Raw genomic sequence first — 26,131 nt, 5'->3', positions numbered from 1 at the left:
AACTAGACAGATATTGCGCCAGGTCAAGGGACCCTCAGGCAATAGCGGTGGACGCTCTGGTAACACTGTGGGTGTACCAGTCAGGGTATGTGTTCCCTCCTATGCATCTCATACCAAAAGTACTGAGAATCATAAGAAGGAGATGAGTAAGAACGATACTCGTGGTTCCGGATGGGTCAAGAAGGACTTGGTACCCGGAACTTCAAGAGATGCTCACGGAAGAACCGTGGCCTCTACCTTTAAGAGAGGACCTGCTCCAGCAGGGGCCTTGTCTGTTCCAAGACTTACCGAGGCTGCGTTTGACGGCATGGCAGTTGAACGCCGGATCCTGAAAGGGCATTCCAGATGAAGTCATCCCTACCCTGGTCGAAGCCAGGAAGGATGTAATCGCAAAACATTTTCACCGCATTGGGCGAAAATATGTTGCGTGGTGTGAGGCCAAGAAGGTCCCTACAGAGGAATTCCAACTGGGTCGTTTCCTACATTTCCTGAAAACAGGACTGTCTATGGGCCTAAAATTAGGGTCCATTAAGGTTCAAATTTCGACCCTGTCGAATTTCTTCCAGAAAGAACTGGCTTCAGTGCCTGAAGTTCAGACGTTTGTAAAAGGGGTACTGCATATACAGCCTCCTTTTGTGCCCCCAGTGGCACCTTGGGATCTCAATGTTGTTTTGAGTTTCCTAAAGTCACATTGGTTGGATCCACTCACCACTGTGGAATTAAAATATTTCACATGGAAGGTGAAGATTCTATTAGCCCTGGCTTCAGCCAGGCGTGTGTCAGAATGGGCGGCTTTATCATATAAAAGCCCTTACTTAATTTTTTATTCTGACAGGGCAGAATTGAGGACTCGTTCTCAATTTCTCCTTAAGGTGTTTTCTGTTTTTCACATGAAACAACCTATTGTGGTACCTGCGGTTACTAGGGACTTGGAGGACTCCAAGTTACTTGACGTTGTCAGGGCCCTGAAAATATATGTTTCCAGGACGACTGGAGTCAGAAAAGCTGACTCGCTGTTTAGCCTGTATGCACTCAACAAGATGGGTGTTCCTGCTTCTAAGCAGACGATTGCTCGCTGGATTTGTAGTACAATTCAGTTTGCACATTCTGTGGCAGGTTTGCCACAGCCAAAATCAGTAAAAGCCCATTCCACAAGGAAGTGGGCTCATCTTGGGCGGCTGCCCGAGGGGTCTCGGCTTTACAACTTTGCCGAGCTGCTACTTGGTCAGGGGCACACCCTGACTGAGGAGGACCTGGAGTTCTCTCATTCGGTGCTGCAGAGTCATCCGCACTCTCCCGCCCGTTTGGGAGCTTTGGTATAATCCCCATGGTCCTGACGGAGTCCCCAGCATCCACTTAGGACGTTAGAGAAAATAAGAATTTACTTACCGATAATTCTATTTCTCGTAGTCCGTAGTGGATGCTGGGCGCCCATCCCAAGTGCGGATTGTCTGCAATACTTGTACATAGTTATTGTTACAAAAATCGGGTTATTCTTGTTGTGAGCCATCTTTTCAGAGGCTCCTTCGTTGTTATCATACTGTTAACTGGGTTCAGATCACAGGTTGTACGGTGTGATTGGTGTGGCTGGTATGAGTCTTACCCGGGATTAAATATCCTTCCTTATTATGCACGCTCGTCCGGGCACAGTATCCTAACTGAGGCTTGGAGGAGGGTCATAGGGGGAGGAGCCAGTGCACACCACCTGATCCTAAAGCTTTTATTATTGTGCCCTGTCTCCTGCGGAGCCGCTAAACCCCATGGTCCTGACGGAGTCCCCAGCATCCACTACGGACTACGAGAAATAGAATTATCGGTAAGTAAATTCTTATTTTTTGCAAGCAGGTGTGGATGCGGGCCTGAAGTTAGGCTCCAAAGAAGTGCAGGTTTCGGCCTTATCAATTTTCTTTCAAAGGGAATTGGCCTCACTTCCTGAAGTTCAGACGTTCGTGAAAGGCGTACTACACATACAACCTCCATTTGTGCCCCCAGTGGCCCCGTGGGACCTTAACGTGGTGTTACAGTTCCTTACGTCCCATTGGTTTGAACCTTTACAAACGGTTGAGTTGAAATTTCTCACTTGGAAAGTGGTCATGCTATTGGCTTTGGCGTCCGCAAGGCGGGTGTCAGAATTGGCGGCTTTGTCTTACAAAAGCCCCTATCTAATTTTCCATGAGGATAGAGCGGAGTTGAGAACTCGTCAACATTTTCTACCGAAGGTGGTTTCTTCGTTTCATATGAACCAACCTATTGGTATGCCTGAGGCTACTGAAGCCTTGGCTGATTCATAGCATCTTGATGTGGTCAGAGCTTTGAAAATTTATGTAGCCAGGACGTCTCGAGGGTGAGAAAAACAGAGGCGCTGTTTGTACTATATACGGCCAACAAGGTTGGCGCTCCTGCTTCTAAGCAGACTATTGCGCGCCTGATCTGTAATACGATTCAGCAGGCTCATTCTACGGCTGGATTGCCATTACCGAAATCGGTGAAAGCCCATTCCACTAGGAAGGTGGACTCATCTTGGGCGGCTGCCCGGGGCGTCTCCGCATTACAGCTTTGCCGAGCAGCTACTTGGTCGGGGTCAAACACTTTTGCAAAGTTTTACAAGTTTGATACCCTGACTGATGAGGACCTCATGTTTGCTTAATCTGTGCTGCAGAGTCATCCGCACTCTCCCGCCCGGTTTGGAGCTTTGGTATAAACCCCATGATCCTTTTGGAGTCCCCAGCATTCTCTAGAACGAAGGAGAAAATAGGATTTTAATACCTACCGGTAAATCCTTTTCTCTTAGTCCGTAGAGGATGCTGGACGCCCGTCCCAGTGCGGACTCTATCTGCAGTACTTGTATATAGTTATTGCTTAAGTTACACAACGGTTGTGTTTGGTAAGGGTCAGGCTGTTGCTGATCTGTTTTTTGGTCACACTGTTAACTGGGTTTAATTAACTACCATGTTGTACGGTGTGGTGTGAGCTGGTATGTATCTCACCCTTAGTTTAACAAAATCCTTTTCCTCGAAATGTTAGTCTCCTCTGGGCACAGTTCCTATAACTGAGGTCTGGAGGAGGGGCATAGAGGGAGGAGCCAGTTTACACCCATTCAAAGCCTTATAGTGTGCCCATATCTCCTGCGGATCCCGTCTATACCCCATGGTCCTTTTGGAGTCCCCAGCATCCTCTACGGACTAAGAAAAGGATTTACCGGTAGGTATTAAAATCCTTTTTTAACTAATACCCCTTTTCCACTAGCTCAAAAAACACGGGTAAATGCACGGGGTCGCGCATTTACCCGTGTTTTTTGCTAGTGGAAAAGAGTCAATCCGGATCAAGTTATCCGTTAATCCTACCCAGGTAGCTTACCGGGTTGAACACGAGTTCAACCCGGTAAGCTGTGTAGTGTAAACAGAAGCCGTGTCGCTCACAGTCTATGGAAGGGCGGCGCTGAGATATCATGTGATCTCCCAGCGCCGCCCCTGCCGCGTCGCTAGCAGCGTCAACAACCCGGCAATATGCCGGGTTGGTGAGCGCAGTGGGAAAGAGGACTGAGCACGGGCCGCAGCTGGGTAGCACCCGTGTCAGGCTCCCGGCTGCGACCTGTGCTTAGTGGAGGAATACCGGGTCGGTTGCCATAGCAGCGGGGGGCGCAGCAGGGGCGGGGGTGGAGGCGGCGCTGGGAGATGAGCTCATCTCCTGCGCCGCCTCTCCCTATGCTGTGAATGGGAGCCGTGTCGCATCGGAACGGCTCCCATTCACACTGCACCTGACCCGGTATTCAACCCGGTAATAACCCTTCTTTTTAACCGGGTTGAATTACCGGGTCATGCGACCCGCTAATTCGGCAAAGGTGCTTTCACATCACACACTGACCCGTTTAGACACGGCAATATGCTGTGTCGATACCGGGTTATTTGTGCGATGTGAAAGGGGTATAACAGTCCTGGTTTTAGTGATATCCATGCTTCAGCACAGGTGACTTAATTAGTACCTCAGTTATTTTGATTTAACCATCTGTGCTGAAGCGTGGATATCACTAAAACCTGCACTGTTGGTGTCCCTTGAGGACCGCAGTTGGGAATGCCTGCTGTAGAGACTCCACATCGGTTTCTGAATTAATTACCGTACACAGTTTAGTATCGTCTGCATGGGACCCCCTGGGCTAGCATATCTAAACTGCCACAGAACACTGGGGCAGATGTATTAACCTGGAGAAGGCATAAGGAAGTGATAAACCAGTGATATGTGCAAGGTGATAAAGGCACCAGCCAATCAGCTCCAATATGTAAATTAACAGTTAGGATCTGATTGGCTGGTGCCTTTATCACCTTGCACATATCACTGGTTTATCACTTCCTTATGCCTTCTCCAGGTTAATACATCTGCCCCACTATCCACATGAACATCTATTGGGAATAGTAACCTGTGGCAAGCAGTGCAAGCCTACAAGGGTACACTTTCTAATGTTCTGAACAAGTTTAATGGCCTGAAGCAATATAGTAACATAGTTGTTGAGGTTGAAAAAAGATAGATGTCCATCGAGTTCAACCTGTATAATAAATGTATGTTTGTTTGTTTGTTTTTAATCTTAATTAAATGCTGTATCCTTGGATATTTTTTTCCGCTAGGAATTTATCTAATCCATTTTTAAACTTGTTGATTGAGTCAACCATTACTACCTTCTCTGGCAAAGAATTCCAAATCTTTTCTGTTCTTACTGTGAAGAACCCTTTTCTTCGTGGAGTATGGAATTTTTTTTTCTTCTAACCTCAGGGGGTGTACTCGTGTCCTATGTAGTGTTTTTTTTGATAAACAAATCGTTTGATAAATCCTTGTATTGTCCCTTAATGTATTTAAAAATATTAATAATGTCCCCTCTCAGTCGCCTCTTTTCCAGTGTAAACAAATCTAAGCTTTTAAGTCCTTATAGTGAGGTGCCCAGATCTGTATTCCAGGTGTGGCCGCACCAATGATTTATACAGTGGCAGGATTACACGCTCATCCCTTGTCTCCATTCCCCGTTTAATGCATGCTAACACCTTATTAGCTTTTGTTGCTGCATTTTGACATTGCATACTGCTGCTAAGTTTGTCGATGAGCACTCCCAATATAGTTATACTAACATGGGGTCCCATGTTCTGAACTTAAAACCTGGTTGCCAACTTCTTGGCTGCCCCCTGCGGGTGGGTACAGCCAGGTCAGCACAGCAACTTGCGGTGGGTTCAGATAGGGGGCGGGGAGGGGGTGTGACACAAAAGAAAAGGTTATTTGTGGATCGTGGACTCATCATCGTAGCCATGCCGCTGCTATGCAATTTCAAGATTACCTGCATTGTACAGTGGGTGTGTGGCTATAATGAATCACGTCATCATACACCCGGGTCACCCACTTTACTGGGCAGATCCGGGACCCTGCCTACTTTCCCGGGCGGCCGGGAGCTTCACCCGATTTTCGGAAACCTCCCGGCCATTTCGGGAGAGTAGGCAAGTATGACTTAAACCCATTTAAACATTTCATCCTTTGAAATTAAATTTAGCACCATTGCATCTTGTACAGCGATGAAGAGCATAGTCCTAGCACATGTAGCTTTGTCCTGTTTTATGTGTCTCTGTTACCATTTCAGTTAAGCCCATATGTTTTTCTATATGTATTTTGAACCATAGGCATCGTATGAACTATGTCCAATAACAAACATGGGAAAGACAGTTCTCCATCATCTGGAAATTACCTGTTGGATAATTTACAAATCTCCTGTCAAAAAGTACTTGAATTGGCACAAAGGAAAGGGAGGTCAAAGTGTCCAAAGTGTAACAGCTCCAGAATGTTCTATTGCTACACTTGCTATGTACCCGTGGAGAGTGTGCCCATAGGCGATATACCATCTGTAAAAGTAAGAAATCTGTTATCTCCGAAGATTTGTCCAAAGGAATGTATAAGCTACAGTACACTTTGCCTACTGTGTTTTATTAAAGTTACTTTATTCTAGCGGCTATGTACACTTTACAATGGCAGGGCATTTTATTTTATGTTTCTCTAACGTCCTAAGTGGATGCTGGGGACTCCGTAAGGACCATGGGGAATAGCGGCTCCGCAGGAGACTGGGCACATCTAAAGAAAGCTTTAGGACTATCTGGTGTGCACTGGCTCCTCCCCCTATGACCCTCCTCCAAGCCTCAGTTAGATCTCTGTGCCCGAACGAGAAGGGTGCACACTAGGGGCTCTCCTGAGCTTCTTAGTGAAAGTTTTAGTTTAGGTTTTTTATTTTCAGTGAGACCTGCTGGCAACAGGCTCACTGCATCGAGGGACTAAGGGGAGAAGAAGCGAACTCACCTGCGTGCAGAGTGGATTGGGCTTCTTAGGCTACTGGACATTAGCTCCAGAGGGACGATCACAGGCCCAGCTTGGATGGGTCCCAGAGCCGCGCCGCCGGCCCCCTTACAGAGCCAGAAGGCAGAAGAGGTCCGGAAAATCGGCGGCAGAAGACGTCCTGTCTTCAACAAGGTAGCGCACAGCACTGCAGCTGTGCGCCATTGCTCTCAGCACACTTCACACTTCGGTCACTGAGGGTGCAGGGCGCTGGGGGGGGGGCGCCCTGAGACGCAATAAAAACACCTTGGATGGCAAAAAATGCATCACATATAGCTCCTGGGCTATATGGATGCATTTAACCCCTGCCAGAATCCATAAAAAAGCAGGAGAAAAGTCCGCGAAAAAGGGGCGGAGCCTATCTCCTCAGCACACTGGCGCCATTTTCCCTCACAGCTCCGTTGGAGGGAAGCTCCCTGGCTCTCCCCTGCAGTCACTACACTACAGAAAGGGTTAAAAAAGAGAGGGGGGCACTAATTAGGCGCAGTATTAACTATACAGCAGCTATAAGGGGAAAAACACTTATATAAGGTTATCCCTGTATTTATATAGCGCTCTGGTGTGTGCTGGCAAACTCTCCCTCTGTCTCCCCAAAGGGCTAGTGGGGTCCTGTCCTCTATCAGAGCATTCCCTGTGTGTGTGCTGTATGTCGGTACTTTTGTGTCGACATGTATGAGGAGAAAAATGATGTGGAGACGGAGCAGATTGCCTGTAATAGTGATGTCACCCCCTAGGGGGTCGACACCTGAGTGGATGAACTGTTGGAAGGAATTACGTGACAGTGTCAGCTCTGTATAAAAGACAGTGGTTGACATGAGACAGCCGGCTACTCAGCTTGTGCCTGTCCAGACGTCTCATAGGCCGTCAGGGGCTCTAAAGCGCCCGTTACCTCAGATGGCAGATATAGACGCCGACACGGATACTGACTCCAGTGTCGACGGTGAAGAGACGAATGTGACTTCCAGTAGGGCCACACGTTACATGATTGAGGCAATAAAAAATGTTTTACACATTTCTGATAATACGAGTACCACCAAAAAAGGGGTATTATGTTCGGTGAGGAAAAACTACCTGTAGTTTTCCGGAATCTGAGAAATTAAATGAGGTGTGTGATGATGCGTGGGTTTCCCCCGATAACAACTGATAATTTCTAAAATGTTATTGGCATTATATCCTTTCCCACCAGAGGTTAGGGTGCGTTGGGAAACACCCCCTAGGGTGGATAAAGCGCTCACACGCTTGTAAGGGCTCTACCTTCGCCTGAGATGGCCGCCCTTAAGGATCCTGCTGATAGAAAGCAGGAGGGTATCCTAAAAGGTATTTACACACATTCTGGTGTTATACTGCGACCAGCAATCGCCTCAGCCTGGATGTGCAGTGCTGGGTTGGCGTGGTCGGATTCCCTGACTGAAAATATTGATACCCTAGATAGGGACAGTATATTTTTGCCTATAGAGCATTTAAAAGATGCATTTCTATATATGCGTGATGCACAGCGGAATATTTGCCGACTGGCATCAAGTCTAAGCGCGTTGTCCATTTCTACCAGTAGAGGGTTATGGACACGTCAGTGGTCAGGTGATGCGTATTCCAAACGGCATTTGGAAGTATTGCTTTATTAAGGGAGGAGTTATTTGGGGTCGGTCTTTCAGACCTGGTGGCCACGGCAACAGCTGGGAATTCCACGTTTGTACCCCAGGTCGCCTCTCAACATGAGAAGACGCCGTATTATCAGGCGCAGTCTTTTCGTGGACAAGCGGGCAAAAGGTTCCTCATTTCTGCCCCGTGACAGAGGGAGAGGAAAAAGGCTGCAGAAATCAGCCAGTTCTCAGGAACAGAAACCCTCTCCTGCCTCTGCCAAGCCCTCAGTATACGCTGGGGCTTTACAAGCAGAATCAGGCACGGTGGGGGGCCCGTCTCAATGAATTTCAGCGCGCAGTGGGCTCACTCGCAAGTAGACCCCTGGATCCTTCAGGTGATATCTCAGGGGTACAAATTAGAATTCGAGACGTCTCCCCCTCGCCGTTTCCTAAAGTCGGCTTTACCGATGTCTCCTTCTGACAGGGAGACAGTTTTGGAAGCCATTCACAAGCTGTATTCCCAGCAGGTGATAATCAAGGTACCCCTCCTGCAACAGGGAACGGGGTATTATTCCACACTGTTGTGGTACCGAAGCCGGACGGCTCGGTGAGACCGATTCTAAATCTAAAATCTTTGAACACTTACGTACAGAGGTTCAAATTCAAGATTGAGTCACTCAGAGCAGTGATTGCGAACCTGGAAGAAGGGGACTACATGATGTCTCGGGACATCAAGGATGCTTACCTTCATGTCAAAATTTACCCTTCTCACCAAGGGTACCTCAGATTTATGGTACAGAACTGTCACTATCAGTTCAGACGCTGCCGTATGGATGGTACACGGCACCCCGGGTCTTTACCAAGGTAATGGCCGAAATGATGATATTCCTTCGAAGGAAGTGAATTTTAGTTATCCCTTACTTGGACAATTCCCTGATAAGGGTAAGATCCAGGGAACAGTTGGAGGTCGGTGTAGCACTATCTCAGGTAGTGTGGCGGCAGCACGATTGGATTCTCAATATTCCAAAATCGCACCTGGTTCCGACGACGTGTCTTCTGTTCCTAGGGATGATCCTGGACACAGTCCAGAAAAAGGTGTTTCTCCCGGAGGAGAAAGCCAGGGGGTTATCCGAGCTAGTCAGGAACCTCATAAAACCGAGCCAAGTCTCAGTGCATCAATGCACAAGGGTTCTGGGTAAAATGGTGGCTTCCTACGAAGCAATCCCATTCGCCAGATTCCACGCAAGAACTTTCCAGTGGGACCTGCTGGACAAATGGTCCGGGTCGCATCTTCAGATGCATCAGCGGATAACCCTGTCACCAAGGACAAGGGTGTCCCTCCTGTGGTGGTTGCAGAGTGTTCATCTTCTAGAGGGCCTCAGATTAGGCATTCAGGACTGGGTCCGGGTGACCACGGATGCCAGCCTGCGAGGCTGGGGAGCAGTCACACAGGGAAGGAATATCCAGGGCTTATGGTCAAGCCTGGAGACATCACTTCACATAAATATCCTGAAGCTAAGGGACATTTACAATGCTCTAAGCTTAGCAAGACCTCTGCTTCAAGGTCAGCCGGTGTTGATCCAGTCGGACAACATCACGGCAGTCACCCACGTAAACAGACATGGTGGCACAAGAAGCAGGAGGGCAATGGCAGAAGCTGCAAGGATTCTTCGCTGGGCGGAAAATCATGTGATAGCACTGTCAGCAGTATTCATTCCGGGAGTGGACAACTGGGAAGCAGACTTCCTCAGCACGACCTCCACCCGGGAGAGTGGGGACTTCACCCAGAAGTCTTCCACATGATTAAAAACTCGACAGGTATTGCGCCAGGTCCAGGGACCCTCAGGCAATAAGCTGTAGACGCTCTGGTAACACCGTGGGTGTACCAGTCAGGGTATGTGTTCCCTCCTCTGCCTCTCATACCCAAGGTACTGAGATTGATAAGATGGAGAGGAGTAAGCACTATATTCGTGGTTCCGGATAGGCCAAGAAGGACTTGGTAACCGGAACTTCAAGAGATGCTCACGGAGGATCCGTGGCCTCTACCTCTAAGAAGGGACCTGCTCCAGCAAGGACCCTGTCTGTTCCAAGACTTACCGCGGCTGCGTTTGACGGCATGGCGGTTGAACGCCGGATCCTGAAGTAAAAAAGGCATTCCGGATGAAGTCATCCCTATCCTGATCAAAGCCAGGAAGGATGTAACCGCAAAAACATTATCACCGCAATTGGCGAAAATATGTTGCGTGGTGCGAGGCCAGTAAGGCCCGACGGAGGAAATTCAACTGGGTCGATTCCTACATTTCCTGCAAACAGGAGTGTCTATGGGCCTGAAATTGGGGTCCATTAAGGTTCAAATTTCGGCCCTGTCAATTTTCTTCCAAAAAGAACTAGCTTCAGTCCCTGAAGTTCAGACATTTGTAAAAGGGGTACTGCATATACAGCCTCCTTTTGTGCCTCCAGTGGCACTTTGGGATCTCAATGTAGTTTTGGGTTCCAAAAGTCACATTGGTTTGAACCACTTAAATCTGTGGAGTTAAAATATCTCACATGGAAAGTGGTCATGCTGTTGGCCCTGGCCTGGGCCAGGCGCGTGTCAGAATTGTCGGCTTTATCCTGAAAAAGCCCTTATCTGATTTTCCATTCGGACAGGGCGGAATTGAGGACTCGTCCTCAGTTTCTCCCCAAGGTGGTTTCAGCGTTTCACCTGAACCAACCTATTGGTGGTGCCTGCGGCTACTAGGGACTTGGAGGCCTCCAAGTTGCTAGACGTTGTCAGTGCCCTGAAAATATATGTTTCCAGGACGGCTGGAGTCAGGAAATATGACTCGCTGTTTATCCTGTATGCACCCAACAAGCTGGGTTCTCCTGCTTCTAAGCAGACTATTGCTCGTTGGATTTGTAGTACAATTCAGCTTGCACATTCTGTGGCAGGCCTGCCACAGCCAAAAATCTGTAAATGCCCACTCCACAAGGAAGGTGGGCTCATCTTGGGCGGCTGCCCGAGGGGTCTCGGCTTTACAACTTTGCCGAGCAGCTACTTGGTCAGGAGCAAATACGTTTGTAAAATTCTACAAAATTGATATCCTGGCTGAGGAGGACCTGGAGTTCTCTCATTTGGTGCTGCAGAGTCATCCGCACTCTCCCGCCCCGTTTGGGAGCTTTGGTATAATCCCCATGGTCCTTACGGAGTCCCCAGCATCCACTTAGGACGTTAGAGAAAATAAGAATTTACTTACCGATAATTCTATTTCTCATAGTCCGTAGTGGATGCTGGGCGCCCATCCCAAGTGCGGATTGTCTGCAATACTTGTACATAGTTATTGTTACAAAAATCGGGTTATTATTGTTGTGAGCCATCTTTCAGAGGCTCCTCTGTTATCATGCTGTTAACTGGGTTCAGATCACAGGTTATACGGTGTGATTGGTGTGGCTGGTATGAGTCTTACCCGGGATTCAAAATCCTTCCTTATTGTGTACGCTCGTCCGGGCACAGTATCCTAACTGAGGCTTGGAGGAGGGTCATAGGGGGAGGAGCCAGTGCACACCAGATAGTCCTAAAGCTTTCTTTAGATGTGCCCAGTCTCCTGCGGAGCCGCTATTCCCCATGGTCCTTACGGAGTCCCCAGCATCCACTACGGACTATGAGAAATAGAATTATCGGTAAGTAAATTCTTATTTTCTGTGCGCTGCATTTTTTTTAAATACTTTTAATGAACAGAAGATAATGTCGTACAATTTAATGTGCATACTCATTTACACATGTCAGCGTGCACCACATCCCATTAGGACGTTCCACATTCTGCTCGTTGTGACCATTAGGGGAGATGAAGTGGAGAAGCTGACATACCAACCAAGCAGCTTCTAGCTATTAATCCAGCGCAGTCTATAAAAAAAAATGTCCGTTATAAAGTGGAGATGTTGTCCGTAGCCACCAGTTTCTATCTCTCGAAAGTTTGATACATCTCCCCATGACACTTAAAACAGTGGTCCTCAAAGTTTTTACATAAATAGAAGTGGAAGTATTATTATTTATAAGGCACAACATATTACACAGCGCTGTACATAGTAAAGGTTACTAGCAGGGTAATCAAGGCAACAAACTAACATAATTTACATAAAGTAACATTTACATAAATACAAGCTTAGGCATACGGTAGCTGTAGCATTTAGTGCCTAGGAGGGGAGGAATGACACGGGAGAGAGCTTGCATTATAAAAGGGAGGATGGAGTAGTGGTAAAGGGGAGAATCAGTGGCTTAGGGATGGTGGAGGAAAAACCTCAGCAGATAGATTCAATAGACTAGCAGTATCCAGTTGTTATATAAACATGTGTTTGTTGATATATAAGATGTCTTGTTCTGCTTATGTTGCTGTGGCTACTTCTGCTATTGTGGCTGATCAATCTTATCTGCAGAATGCCTTCCACAACTAATTAAGGTGCTGAATGTAGTGAAGTCATATTCATGTTGAACAAATTACCTGCAAGCGACATACTGTATACACTGTTTATCTGTATATGTAATTGCATTCACAAATACCATCGTTTGCAGATAGTGAAATGGTCTTAGTACCTCTACCCAATTTGATGTATTGTATATACAGTAGATGCCTTTTTATTAGAACCTATTTAACAGAAAACATTGTATCTGAGAACACATAATAAATGTCACACAAAAGACATCTGAGCAGCTGATATCTTTGTATCTCCACGAGTAGCACATATGCCTTCTATGTTTACCTCCCAATTCCTTTTTAGTACAGTATGTCTATCTTATGCAAGTCAGCAGCACCAGTAAGTATTTGAACCACTGTTTAGGCTATCAAGATCCACACTCCTGTTTTTATGACCTTCATCAAATCTTTTTTGTAATTTTTTTTTTGTTAATTTTACACTACAAACAGGGGTGTATACATGTCATTCAGTTTTTAGGGCACTGAATGACGTGATACAAAGAAGAGGCTTACACTAATAAAACAAATTAATAGGGACTTGCTGTCAAAAGCTACACGCAAATCCAGGGGCATATCTACCTATTGGCTAGGATGCCAGGGGCGCCAGCCGTGGAGGGGCGGTGCGTCCCGCAGCTAGTAGGTAGATTACATTTTTGTGGCAGCAGCAGTCCAGCCCTGAGTCACCCCCTCCTCCCCTGGGTAGCCACTGTAATTGGCGCCGGGGTCCGGCACCGCACTACAATCAAGAAACTACATAAACTACAGCTCCTAGCAGCCCTTGGGGGAGGGGGGGGGGGGGGGGGAGGTGTAGGCCAGCTGCTGCCTCTAAAAGTTCTGTCTATAAAAGTTGAATAACTGTATTTATACATAATATAGTGTGTGTGTGTGTGTGTGTGTGTGTGTGTGTGTGTGTGTGTGTGTGTGTGTGTGTGTGTGTGTATATATATATATATATATATTTGGTACTCGGAGACTCGAAAATAGTGAAATGTCCCAAGGGTGTTTATATTCATTTACGTTTCGTTTATGGTCTTCCTTTCCTCAGGACAGGAAAAGGAGACCATTCTTGAAACATAGTTTAATAAAACCACCCTGTTGAGATATTTTACTATTTTGTAGTTTCAGCTCATACTGTGTGCTCTAATGTGAATTTCGGCTCATACCGTGTGGTATAATGTGAATTTCGCCTCATTCTGTGTGGTACAATGTGAATTTTGGCTCATACCTTGTGCTATAATGTGAATTTCGGCTCATACCGTGTGCTATAATGTGAATTTCGGCTCATTCTGTGTGCTATAATGTGAATTTCGGCTCATACCGTGTGCTATAATGTGAATTTCGGCTCATACCATGTGCTACTACGTGAATTTCGGCTCATACTGTGTGGCAGGCATTCCCAACCGCAGTCCTCAAGGCACACTCTTACCCCTTTCACACAGACCAAAATTTCCCGGGTTATTGCACATGAACGCGCACCAACCCGGGAAATATCTCAGTGTGAAAGGGTACAGGGTCAAAATCCCGGGATTCCTGGCCCGGCATTTCAACCCTGCAATCGACCAGGGTTGGTCCCGGGAACCTGGTCAGTGTGAACGGGAGCTGGGTCAATGTGCCCCGGCTCCCGTTCACACTCTATGTAGCAGGCGGCGGTTGGAGATCATGTGATCTCTTGCGCAGTCACCGCTGACGTCAGCAACCCGGCAATATGCTGACTGCGGTATGCAAGGGGTCTTACCCGGGAATGTCCCTGCATGATCCAGGGACCGTATTCCCGGGTAAGACCCCTGCATTTCTGGTGTGCCTTGAGTACCGAGGTTGGGAAATACTGCTGTGTGGTATAATGTGAATTTCGGCTCATACTGCGTAGTATAGTGTGAATTTCAGCTCATACCATGTGCTATAATGTGAATTTTGGCTCATACTGTGTGCTATAATGTGAATTTCAGCTCATACCATGTGCTATAATGTGAATTTCAGCTCATACTGTGTGCTATAATGTGAAAGGGGCACCAGTACTAGATGTTATAAGGCAGTGGTTCTCAACCTCGGTCCTCAAGTACCTCCAACAGTTCATGTTTTCCAGGTCACCTAGCAGTTGAACAGGTGTATTCATTACTCACTGACACATTATAAAAGACCAACAGGTGGAGCAAATAATTTCACTTGCAATCCTGTGAGGAGACCTGGAAAACATGAACTGTTGGGGGTACTTGAGGACCGAGGTTGAGAACCACTGGTATAAGAGGTGTACGGTGTGGAATACTACACTGAAGGACACGCCCCCTTTAGAGTGGCCATGCCCCCGTTTCCGGAGCTAGAGATATATATATATATGATGCTCCTCTGACCCCTGGAACACGGAGGATGTCACACAGCATGGCCCTTGTCTAAATGTCTGACTGTGACATCTGATCTCATGACGTCCCCAGTGCAGAAAATTGAGGAGAGGACGCCCACTGCAAGTGTTTTTTTCATGAGAAAAAAACTTTCTCTATAGAGGTACCAGATTAGGTCATTGATCGCCTCATATGAGCAGCATTTACAAAAAGGAGTGAGTCATTATCTTCTTTTTATTATTTTATTATTCTTTTTAACCACTGAGGTGTGATTTTGATTATCCATATTAGAAATCACAAGAAACATAGTGGTTTATATAAACACTATAGGCACAGAGCACTTCATATATAAAATACATTATTTTGCACAAATACGGCACAAGTCACTTTATAAATAGTAAGAGCATTCTTACTGACACATCTTCTCCTTCTGCCTATGTAAATTGTGTTCTAACACCCCGCTGAGGGCGTTTATACATGGAGTAAGAAGACAAGGGGAGATGACCTATTAAAGACACCACTACAGGCACTATTTGATCATATTTCCGGTACGCATATACATATGTCATTTTCTGGTTATACACTGATGGAAGTATCTACACCCAAGCACTGAAGGCGCAGAGACTTTATCCCTATTTGAACATATATATATATATATATACACGCACACACGCTTTATTTATATATATATATATATATATATATATATATATATATATATATACACAGCTCAAAAAAATAATGGGAACACTTAAACAACACAATGTGACTCCAAGTCAATCACACTTCTGTGATATCAAACTGTCCACTTAGGAAGCAACACTGATTGACAATCAATTTCACATGCTGTTGTGCAAATGGAATAGACAACAGGTGGAAATTATAGATAATTAGCAAGACACCCCCAATAAAGGAGTTGTTCTGCAGGTGGTGACCACAGACCACTTCTCAGCTCCTATGCTTTCTGGCTGATGTTTTGGTCACTTTTGAAAGCTGGCGGTGCTTTCACTCTAGTGGTAGCATGAGACGGAGTCTACAACCCACACAAGTGGCTCAGGTAGTGCAGCTCATCCAGGATGGCACATCAATGCGAGCTGTGGCAAGAAGGTTTGCTGTGTCAGTGTAGTGTTCAGAGCATGAAGGCGCTACCAGGAGACAGGCCAGTACATCAGGAGACGTGGAGGAGGCTGTAGGAGGGCAACAACCCAGCAGCAGGACCGCTACCTCCGCCTTTGTGCAAGGAGGAACGGGAGGGGCACTGCCAGAGCCCTGTAAAATGACCTCCAGCAAGCCACAAATGTGCATGTGTCTACTCAAACGATCAGAAACAGACTCCATGAGGGTGGTATGAGGGCCCGACGTCCACAGGTGGGGGTTGTGCTTACAGCCCAACACTGTGCAGGACGTTTGGCATTTGCCAGAGAACACCAAGGTTGGCAAATTCGTCACTGGCGCCCTGTGCTCTTCACAGATGAAAGCAGGTTCTCACTGAGCACATGTGACGAGTCTGGAGACGCCAAGGAGAACGTTCTGCTGCCTGCAACATCCTCCAGCATGACCGGTTTGGCAGTGGGTCAGTAATGGTGTGGGATGGCATTTCTTTGGGGGGCCGCACAGCCCTTCATGTGCTCGCCAGAGGTAGCCTGACTGCCATTAGGTACCGAGATGAGATCCTCAGACCCCTTGTGAGACCATATGCTGGTGCGGTTGGCCCTGGGTTCCTCCTAATGCAAGACAATGCTAGACCTCATGTGGCTGGAGTGTGTCAGCAGTTCCTGCAAGTCGAATGCATTGATGCTATGGACTGGCCCGCCCGTTCCCCAGACCTGAATACAATTGAGCACATCTGGGACATCATGTATCGCTCCATCCACCAACGCCACGTTGCACCACAGACTGTCCAGGAGTTGGCGGATGCTTTAGTCCAGGTCTGGGAGGAGATCCCTCAGGAGACCATCCGCCACCTCATCAGGAGCATGCCCAGGCGTTGTAGGGAGGTCATACAGGCACGTGGAGGACACACACACTACTGAGCCTCATTTTGACTTGTTTTAAGGACATTACATCAAAGTTAGATCAGCCTGTAGTGTGTTTTTCCACTTTAATTTTGAGTGTGACTCCAAATCCAGACCTCCATGGGTTAATAAATTTGATTTCCGTTGATATTTTTTGTGTGATTTTGTTGTCAGCACATTCAACTACCTTTATTTCTCTAACGTCCTAAGTGGATGCTGGGGACTCCGTCAGGACCATGGGGAATAGCGGCTCCGCAGGAGACAGGGCACAAAAAGTAAAAGCTTTTGGACCTAGGTGGTGTGCACTGGCTCCTCCCCCTATGACCCTCCTCAAGCCTCAGTTAGATCTTTGTGCCCGGCCGAGAAGGGTGCAATCTAGGTGGCTCTCCTGAGCTGCTTAGAAGTAAAAGTATACTTAGGTTTTTTTATTTTCAGCGAGTCCTGCTGGCAACAGGCTCACTGCAGCGTGGGACTAAGGGGAGAAGAAGCGAACTCACCTGCGTGCAGAGTGGATTGGGCTTCTTGGCTACTGGACATTAGCTCCAGAGGGACGATCACAGGCCCAGCCATGGATGGGTCCCGGAGCTGCGCCGCCGGCCCCCTTACAGATGCTGAAGCAAGAAGAGGTCCATAAATCGGCGGCAGAAGACTTTCCTGTCTTCATAAGGTAGCGCACAGCACTGCAGCTGTGCGCCATTGCTCTCAGCACACTTCACACTTCGGTCACTGAGGGTGCAGGGCGCTGGGGGGGCGCCCTGGGAAGCAATGAATTTACCTTATTTGGCAAAAAATACATCACATATAGCTCCTGGGCTATATGGATGTATTTAACCCCTGCCAGTTTTCCAGAAAAAAGCGGGAGAAGAGCCCGCCGAGAAGGGGGCGGGGCCTATCTCCTCAGCACACAGCGCCATTTTTCCCACACAGCTCCGCTGGTAGGAAGGCTCCCAGAATCTCCCCTGCATCCTGCACTACAGAAAAAGGGTAAAAAAGAGAGGGGGGCACTTATTTGGCAAAATAACAGATATAAGCAGCTATAAGGGATAGACACTTATTGTAAGGTTATCCCTATACATATATAGCGCTCTGGTGTGTGCTGGCAAACTCTCCCTCTGTCTCCCCAAGGGGCTAAGTGGGGTCCTGTCCTCTATCAGAGCATTCCCTGTGTGTGTGCTGGGTGTCGGTACGTGTGTGTCGACATGTATGAGGAGGAAAATGATGTGGAGGCGGAGCAATTGCCTATAATGGTGATGTCACCCCCTAGGGAGTCGACACCTGAATGGATGGCCGTAATTAAGGAATTACGTGACAGTGTCGGCACGTTACAAAAAACTGTTGACGACATGAGACAGCCGGCAGCTCAGTTAGTGCCTGTCCAGGCGTCTCAAACACCGTCAGGGGCTATAAAACGCCCGTTACCTCAGTGGGTCGACACGGACCCAGACACAGACACTGACTCCAGTGTCGACGGTGAAGAAACAAACGTATTTTCCAGTAGGGCCACACGTTACATGATCACGGCAATGAAGGAGGTTTTGCACATCTCTGATACTGCAAGTACCACGAAAAGGGGTATTATGTGGGGTGTGAAAAAACTACCCGTAGTTTTTCCTGAATCAGAGGAATTGAATGAAGTGTGTGATGAAGCGTGGGTTACCCCCAACAAAAAACTGCTAATTTCTAAAAAATTATTGGCACTATATCCCTTCCCACCAGAGGTTAGGGCTCGTTGGGAAACACCCCCTAGGGTAGATAAGGCGCTCACACGCTTATCAAAACAAGTGGCGTTACCGTCTCCAGAAACGGCCGCCCTTAAGGAGCCAGCAGATAGGAGGCTGGAAAATATCCTTAAAAGTATATACACACATACTGGTGTTATACTGCGACCAGCAATCGCCTCAGCCTGGATGTGCAGTGCTGGGGTGGCGTGGTCGGACTCCCTGACTGAGAATATTGATACCCTGGATAGGGACAGTATTTTATTGACTATTGAGCAATTAAAAGATGCATTTTTATATATGCGAGATGCACAGAGAGATATTTCCACTCTGGCATCAAGAGTAAGTGCGCTGTCCATTTCTGCCAGAAGAGGGTTATGGACGCGACAGTGGTCAGGTGATGCGGATTCAAAACGGCACATGGAGGTATTGCCGTATAAAGGGGAGGAGTTATTTGGGGGCGGTCTATCAGACCTGGTAACCACGGCAACGGCTGGGAAATCCACATTTTTACCTCAAGTCACCTCTCAACAGAAAAAGACACCGTCTTTTCAGCATCAGTCCTTTCGTTCCCATAAAGGCAAGCGGACAAAAGGACAGTCATATCTGCCTCGGGGTAGAGGAAGGGGAAAAAGACTGCAGCAGACAGCTTCTTCCCAAGAACAGAAGCCCTCTTCCGCTTCTGCCAAGTCCTCAGCATGACGCTGGGTCCTTACAAGCAGACTCAGGTACGGTGGGAGGTCGTCTCAGAAATTTCAGCGCGCAGTGGGCTCACTCGCAAGTGAACCCCTGGATCCTGCAAGTAGTATCTCAGGGGTACAAATTGGAATTCGAGACGTCTCTCCCTCGCCGGTTCCTGAAGTCTGCTTTACCAATAGCTCCCTCCGACAGGGAGGCGGTATTGGGAGCCATTCACAAGCTGTACTCCCAACAGGTGATAATAAAAGTACCCCTCCTACAACAAGGGAAGGGATATTACTCCACACTGTTTGTGGTACCGAAACCAGACGGTTCGGTGAGACCGATTTTAAATCTAAAATCTTTGAACACTTATATCAAAAGGTTCAAATTCAAGATGGAATCACTCAGAGCAGTGATAGCGAACCTGGAAGAAGGGGACTATATGGTGTCTCTGGACATCAAGGATGCCTATCTCCATGTCCCGATTTGCCCTTCTCACCAAGGGGTTCACTACGGCTGGCCGGCGGTCGGGCTCCCGGCGACCAGCATCCCGGCGCCGGGAGCCCGACCGCCGGCTTACCGACAGCTTGGCGAGCGCAAATGAGCCCCTTGCGGGCTCGCTGCGCTCGCCACGCTACGGGCACGGTGACGCGCTACGCGCGCCACACTATTTTATTCTCCCTCTATGGGGGTCGTGGACCCCCACGAGGGAAAATAAGTGTCAGTATGCCGGCTGTCGGGCTCCCGGCGCCGGTATACTGAGCGCCGGGAGCCCGACCGCCGGCAAACAGAAGACCACCCTCACCAAGGGTATCTCAGGTTCGTAATACAGAACTGTCATTATCAGTTTAAGACGCTGCCGTTTGGATTGTCCACGGCACCTCGGGTCTTTACCAAGGTAATGGCCGAAATGATGATTCTTCTTCGAAGAAAAGGCGTATTAATTATCCCTTACTTGGACGATCTCCTAATAAGGGCAAGGTCCAGAGAACGGTTAGAAGTCGGAGTAGCACTATCTCAAGAAGTACTACAACAGCACGGGTGGATTTTAAATATTCCAAAATCGCAGCTGTTTCCGACGTGTCGTCTGCTGTTCCTAGGGATGATTCTGGACACAGTCCAGAAAAAGGTGTTTCTCCCGGAGAAGAAAGCCAGGGAGTTATCCGAGCTAGTCAGGAACCTCCTAAAACCAGGAAAAGTGTCAGTGCATCATTGCACAAGGGTCCTGGGAAAAATGGTGGCTTCTTACGAAGCGATTCCATTCGGCAGATTTCACGCAAGAACTTTTCAGTGGGATCTGCTGGACAAATGGTCCGGATCGCATCTGCAGATGCATCAGCGGATAACCTTATCGCCACGGACAAGGGTGTCTCTTCTGTGGTGGTTGCAGAGTGCTCATCTGTTAGAGGGCCGCAGATTCGGCATACAGGACTGGGTCCTGGTGACCACGGATGCCAGTCTGAGAGGCTGGGGAGCGGTCACACAGGGAAGAAACTTCCAGGGAGTATGGTCAAGCCTGGAGATGTCTCTTCACATAAATATACTGGAGCTAAGAGCGATTTACAATGCTCTAAGCCTGGCAAAACCCCTGCTTCAGGGTCAGCCGGTGTTGATCCAGTCGGACAACATCACGGCAGTCGCCCACGTAAACAGACAGGGCGGCACAAGAAGCAGGAGAGCAATGGCAGAAGCTGCAAGGATTCTTCGCTGGGCGGAAGATCATGTGATAGCACTGTCAGCAGTGTTCATTCCGGGAGTGGACAACTGGGAAGCAGACTTCCTCAGCAGACACGATCTACACCCGGGAGAGTGGGGACTTCATCCAGAAGTCTTCCACATGATTGTGAACCGTTGGGAAAAACCAAAGGTGGATATGATGGCGTCTCGCCTCAACAAAAAACTGGACAGGTATTGCGCCAGGTCAAGAGACCCTCAGGCAATAGCTGTGGACGCTCTGGTAACACCGTGGGTGTTCCAGTCAGTGTATGTGTTTCCTCCTCTGCCTCTCATACCAAAAGTACTGAGAATTATACGGCAAAGGGGAGTAAGAACGATACTCGTGGCTCCGGATTGGCCAAGAAGAACTTGGTACCCGGAACTTCAGGAGATGCTCACGGAAGATCCGTGGCCTCTACCTCTAAGACGGGACCTGCTTCAGCAGGGACCGTGTCTATTCCAAGACTTACCGCGGCTGCGTTTGACGGCATGGCGGTTGAACGCCGAATTCTAAGGGAAAAAGGCATTCCGGAAGAGGTCATTCCTACACTGGTAAAAGCCAGGAAGGAGGTGACTGCACAACATTATCACCGCATTTGGAGAAAATATGTTGCGTGGTGTGAGGCCAGGAAGGCCCCCACGGAGGAATTTCAATTGGGTCGATTCCTACATTTCCTGCAAACAGGATTGTCTATGGGCCTCAAATTGGGGTCCATTAAGGTTCAAATTTCGGCCCTGTCGATTTTCTTCCAGAAAGAATTGGCTTCAGTTCCTGAAGTCCAGACTTTTGTAAAAGGAGTACTACATATACAGCCCCGGTTGTGCCCCCAGTGGCTCCGTGGGACCTTAATGTAGTTTTGGATTTTCTCAAATCCCATTGGTTTGAGCCACTCAAATCGGTGGATTTGAAATATCTTACATGGAAAGTAACCATGCTACTGGCCCTGGCTTCAGCCAGGAGAGTGTCAGAATTGGCGGCTTTATCGTATAAAAGCCCATATCTGATTTTCCATTCGGACAGGGCAGAACTGCGGAAGCGTCCTCAGTTTCTGCCTAAGGTGGTGTCAGCGTTTCACCTGAACCAGCCTATTGTGGTGCCTGCGGCTACTAGCGATTTGGAGGATTCCAAGTTGCTGGACGTTGTCAGGGCATTGAAAATATATATTTCAAGGACGGCTGGAGTCAGAAAATCTGACTCGCTGTTTATACTGTATGCACCCAACAAGCTGGGTGCTCCTGCTTCTAAGCAGACGATTGCTCGTTGGATTTGTAGCACAATTCAACTTGCACATTCTGTGGCAGGCCTGCCACAGCCTAAATCTGTCAAGGCCCATTCCACAAGGAAGGTGGGCTCATCCTGGGCGGCTGCCCGAGGGGTCTCGGCATTACAACTCTGCCGAGCAGCTACTTGGTCGGGGGAGAACACGTTTGTAAAATTCTACAAATTTGATACCCTGGCTAAAGAGGACCTGGAGTTCTCTCATTCGGTGCTGCAGAGTCATCCGCACTCTCCCGCCCGTTTGGGAGCTTTTGTATAATCCCCATGGTCCTGACGGAGTCCCCAGCATCCACTAGGACGTCAGAGAAACTAAGATTTTACTTACCGATAAATCTATTTCTCGTAGTCCGTAGTGGATGCTGGGCGCCCATCCCAAGTGCGGATTGTCTGCAATACTTGTACATAGTTATTGTTACAAAAAAATTGGGTTGTTATTGTTGTGAGCCGTCTGTTCAGAGGCTCCTACGTTTGTCATACTGTTAACTGGGTTCAGATCACAAGTTGTACGGTGTGATTGGTGTGGCTGGTATGAGTCTTACACGGGATTCAAAATCCTTCCTTATTGTGTACGCTCGTCCGGGCACAGTATCCTAACTGAGGCTTGGAGGAGGGTCATAGGAGGAGGAGCCAGTGCACACCACCTGATCCTAAAGCTTTATTTTTTTGCCCTGTCTCCTGCGGAGCCGCTAATCCCCATGGTCCTGACGGAGTCCCCAGCATCCACTACGGACTACGAGAAATAGATTTATCGGTAAGTAAAATCTTATATTTTTTTTAGATATATATATATACATATATATATGTGTATATATATATATATATATATATATATATATATATATATATATATATATATATATATACAACACCAGTCAGGCGGCACTCACGGCGAAGAATAAAGAAGCAGATGCCTTGCAGAGATTATCAACGTTTCAATGTATAAAAAAAATACATTTTCATCAGGAAAAATGTTTTTATACATTGAAACGTTGATAATCTCTGCAAGGCATCTGCTTCTTTATTCTTCGCCGTGAGTGCCGCCTGACTGGTGTTGTGCATTTGGGAAGGGCTCTGTCCTAATTCCTCCTGGAGGGCACCGGCTTTATCAGTGATTATAATTATAAACGGAGTGCCGCCTGACATGCTGGAGTATGTGTGTGTATATATATATATATATATATATATATATATATATATATATATATATATATATATTCTGCTGCGGGGTACACTAGGCTCAACAAGTATTAACATCGGGGTGTAGAGTAGAATATTGGTCCAAGGCACCAACAGGCTCAAAGCTTTGACTGTCCCCAAGATGCACAGCACAGCCTCCTCTGTAACCCCGCGTCCGTGCACAGGAGCTCAGTTTGTAAGTTGGTGCCATGCAGTAAGCAGGCAATCAACAGGGGGGCTGCTCCTGCAGCCCTAATAAAAAGCTATTTTTCAGAAGAAAGAATAATTGAAGACTTCAAGGGCTGCAGCAGTGTTAGATGTCAGTCAGACACATTCAAAGGGGAGGTAAGGGGTCTCTGGGCTGCTGTAATCGCGATCCAGCGCGGCCGTGGGAGGCGGGCTGCGCGCGCTGGTGTGGACACTGTAAGGGGCAGCCGCTCCACTAGCCTCCGGGACACAGGGCACAGGTGGGGTTTTGTCTCTGTAAAACCCGTTTTATTACGGCCCGTAGCGCCCGGTGGGGAAGCCAGCAGGGGGATAAGGCCTGACTTGTGCCCCTCCCCCAGCCCCAGGCCACCATTTGGGTAAATGTTCCCATCCCGGAGCTGCATATATATCTCCCTCACTCCCTGTCAGCCGCCATTACACGGAGCTGAGCTGTTCCTGGGACTGCTGGGGCAAATCCTCCTCTATAAAGCCGCCTGCTCGTCAGCGCTGTGCATTTTACAGGACACTTAAGTATTCTACCTGTCAGTGGACAGTGTTAGTTAAGAAAGAGTGCATACGGTCAGGGTTGTGTGGTACAAACACCCTGTGATATACATCCAGTACTTACTGTGTTTGTTTTATCTACTGTTTACATATAAATCTATATAGCTATACTGAGTATCACTTTGTATTGCTAGTCCAGTGCAGTTTTTTTGTTTGGTATAACTTCTGCATTGTACATTTGTGGCTATATGTATGTGTGTATGTAGCTGCTGCGTGGCTTCCATCTCGTGTATTTCACTCGGCTTGATACTCCTATATTCTGTAACATGAGGGGGCTAAGTGCGTCAGGTTTGTTAACTGATATAGGTATTTCACAAGATATACTTATTGTGTATTTTTCTTTGTGATTTATAGTCGCCATATATTTCTTGATTTCCCGGTTTGTGCTGACGCACTACACTGGGAGTTCTTGCTAGGTATATCGCTGCTAATATTGTACTAGGTTGCCTGATATTTAGCTTATCATTATGTTAGCTACACAGGGCAACGGAGCTGGGGCTTCTCCCACATTACGTGGTGGTGATGCTGCAGACACTTTTGAGGAGTAACATGACAGCGGAGAGTTCAGGTTCAGGGGGTTCCTTACCTCCCAGTGGGTCTGTAGCACCGGGGGCCACTGATGACCCACCTTGGGCTACTTTCTCCACGTTATTAAATACGCTGGTAACAAAACTTACACCCCCTGTGGGACCTCCTATGCCTGTGCAGCAGTTTATGGTCCCTGCAGTCAATCCGCCATGTGCGGATCATATTTCATCTCAGTTACAGCACTTGAACCGATCGCTGATTAAAAATAAGTCTCACTCTCGCCCACCTAAGTCTAAGACGTCTTCTAAACGGTCCGCTACTTCCTCACAATCCACTGCTGTTCCGGACACGTCCTCTGAGGAGGATGGTGCATATACTGACCCCACAGACACTGACTCTGATGCTTCTGATGGGGAAGGGAAGTCACTGGTGAATGTTCCAGATTTGATTGAGGCTATCAGGCTCATTCTTCAAGTCTCTGATGAACCTGATCCTGCGGCTGTCTCTAAAAATCCGGACAGGGTTAAACGTAAGAAGATGGTTAAACAAGTTTTACCTCATTCTCAACACCTGACTGACATACGTCAGGAATCCTGGGAAAATTCGGGAACAAAATTCACACCGCATAAGAGACTGTTGGCTTGCTATCCTCTCTCTGCGGAGCTAAGTAAAAATTGGGAAACTCCTCCGCCTGTAGATTCTCATGTTGCACGCATGGTAGTTTCCTCAGCTTTGCCAGTTGTTGCATGCATGGTAGTTTCCTCAGCTCTGCCAGTGACTACCATCACCTCTCTGAAGGAACCGACGGATAGATGTGTGGAGGGTTGTTTGAAAGCGATTTACACCCTACCGGGGGCTGTGCATAGACCAACCATTGCAGCGGCATGGGCTCCTGAAGCTGTTAAAGCATGGGCTCAGGAGCTGGAGGCAGAGCTACCTTCCAACGCTTCTGATCATACCAGGCAATGTCTCTCAAACAAAAAGGTCAGGTGTACCCGAAACAAGCTCGTACTTCCAAGCCTGCCAAGCCCAGACCAAAGCGGGCCTGAGCTGCCCGTCAGCCTTTTTCCAAAACTGACAAACCTGCCGCATGACGGGGCGGGCCTCCCCCTGGGGGATCCCAGGGTGGGGGACAAGCTTCTAGTTTTGCCCAGGAATGGTTGAAGACCACTTCAGATGCCTGGGTAAGGGAAATCGTCACTCGAGGTTACGCCGTATCCTTCAAGAAACGTCCCCCTCATCGGTTTTTGCCTGACAGAGGTCCCTTTGGACCCGGTGAAGGCAAACAGTCTTCATTCGGTGGTACAATCCCTCCTGACCACAGGAGTGGTAGTACAGGTGCCTCTGGCTCAGAGAGGCAAGGTGTACTATTCACCGCTGTTTCTAGTCCCGAAGCCGAACGGGTCCTCGCGGCCCATTCTCTAGTCTGAAGTCCTTGAACAAGTGTGTGTGGGTCTCCAAGTTTAGTATGGAAACTCTACGCTCTATTGTTCTGGCCTTGGAGCTTGGGGACTGTATGGTCT

General features: G+C 47.8%; 1 protein-coding gene across 7 annotated transcripts in view; it reads left to right on the top strand.

The window, feature by feature from the left end:
- DTWD1 (DTW domain containing 1) overlaps positions 1-26,131 on the top strand; it is a 133,113-nt gene that overhangs the window by 17,715 nt on the left and 89,267 nt on the right. For all 7 annotated transcript variants that reach the window (XR_010179227.1, XR_010179228.1, XM_063926033.1 and 4 more), the window contains exon 2: positions 5,655-5,881. Coding sequence is in view for 5 of the 7 variants with exons in the window: in XM_063926033.1 (XP_063782103.1) it covers positions 5,669-5,881 (213 nt within the window). In the remaining 2 variants the exon portion in view is untranslated. The remainder of the gene's footprint in view (positions 1-5,654; positions 5,882-26,131) is intronic.

The sequence above is a fragment of the Pseudophryne corroboree genome, chromosome 6, assembly GCF_028390025.1.
Source record: "Pseudophryne corroboree isolate aPseCor3 chromosome 6, aPseCor3.hap2, whole genome shotgun sequence".
Classification (NCBI taxonomy): domain Eukaryota; kingdom Metazoa; phylum Chordata; class Amphibia; order Anura; family Myobatrachidae; genus Pseudophryne; species Pseudophryne corroboree.
This window is presented reverse-complemented; position numbering and strand designations above follow the sequence as displayed.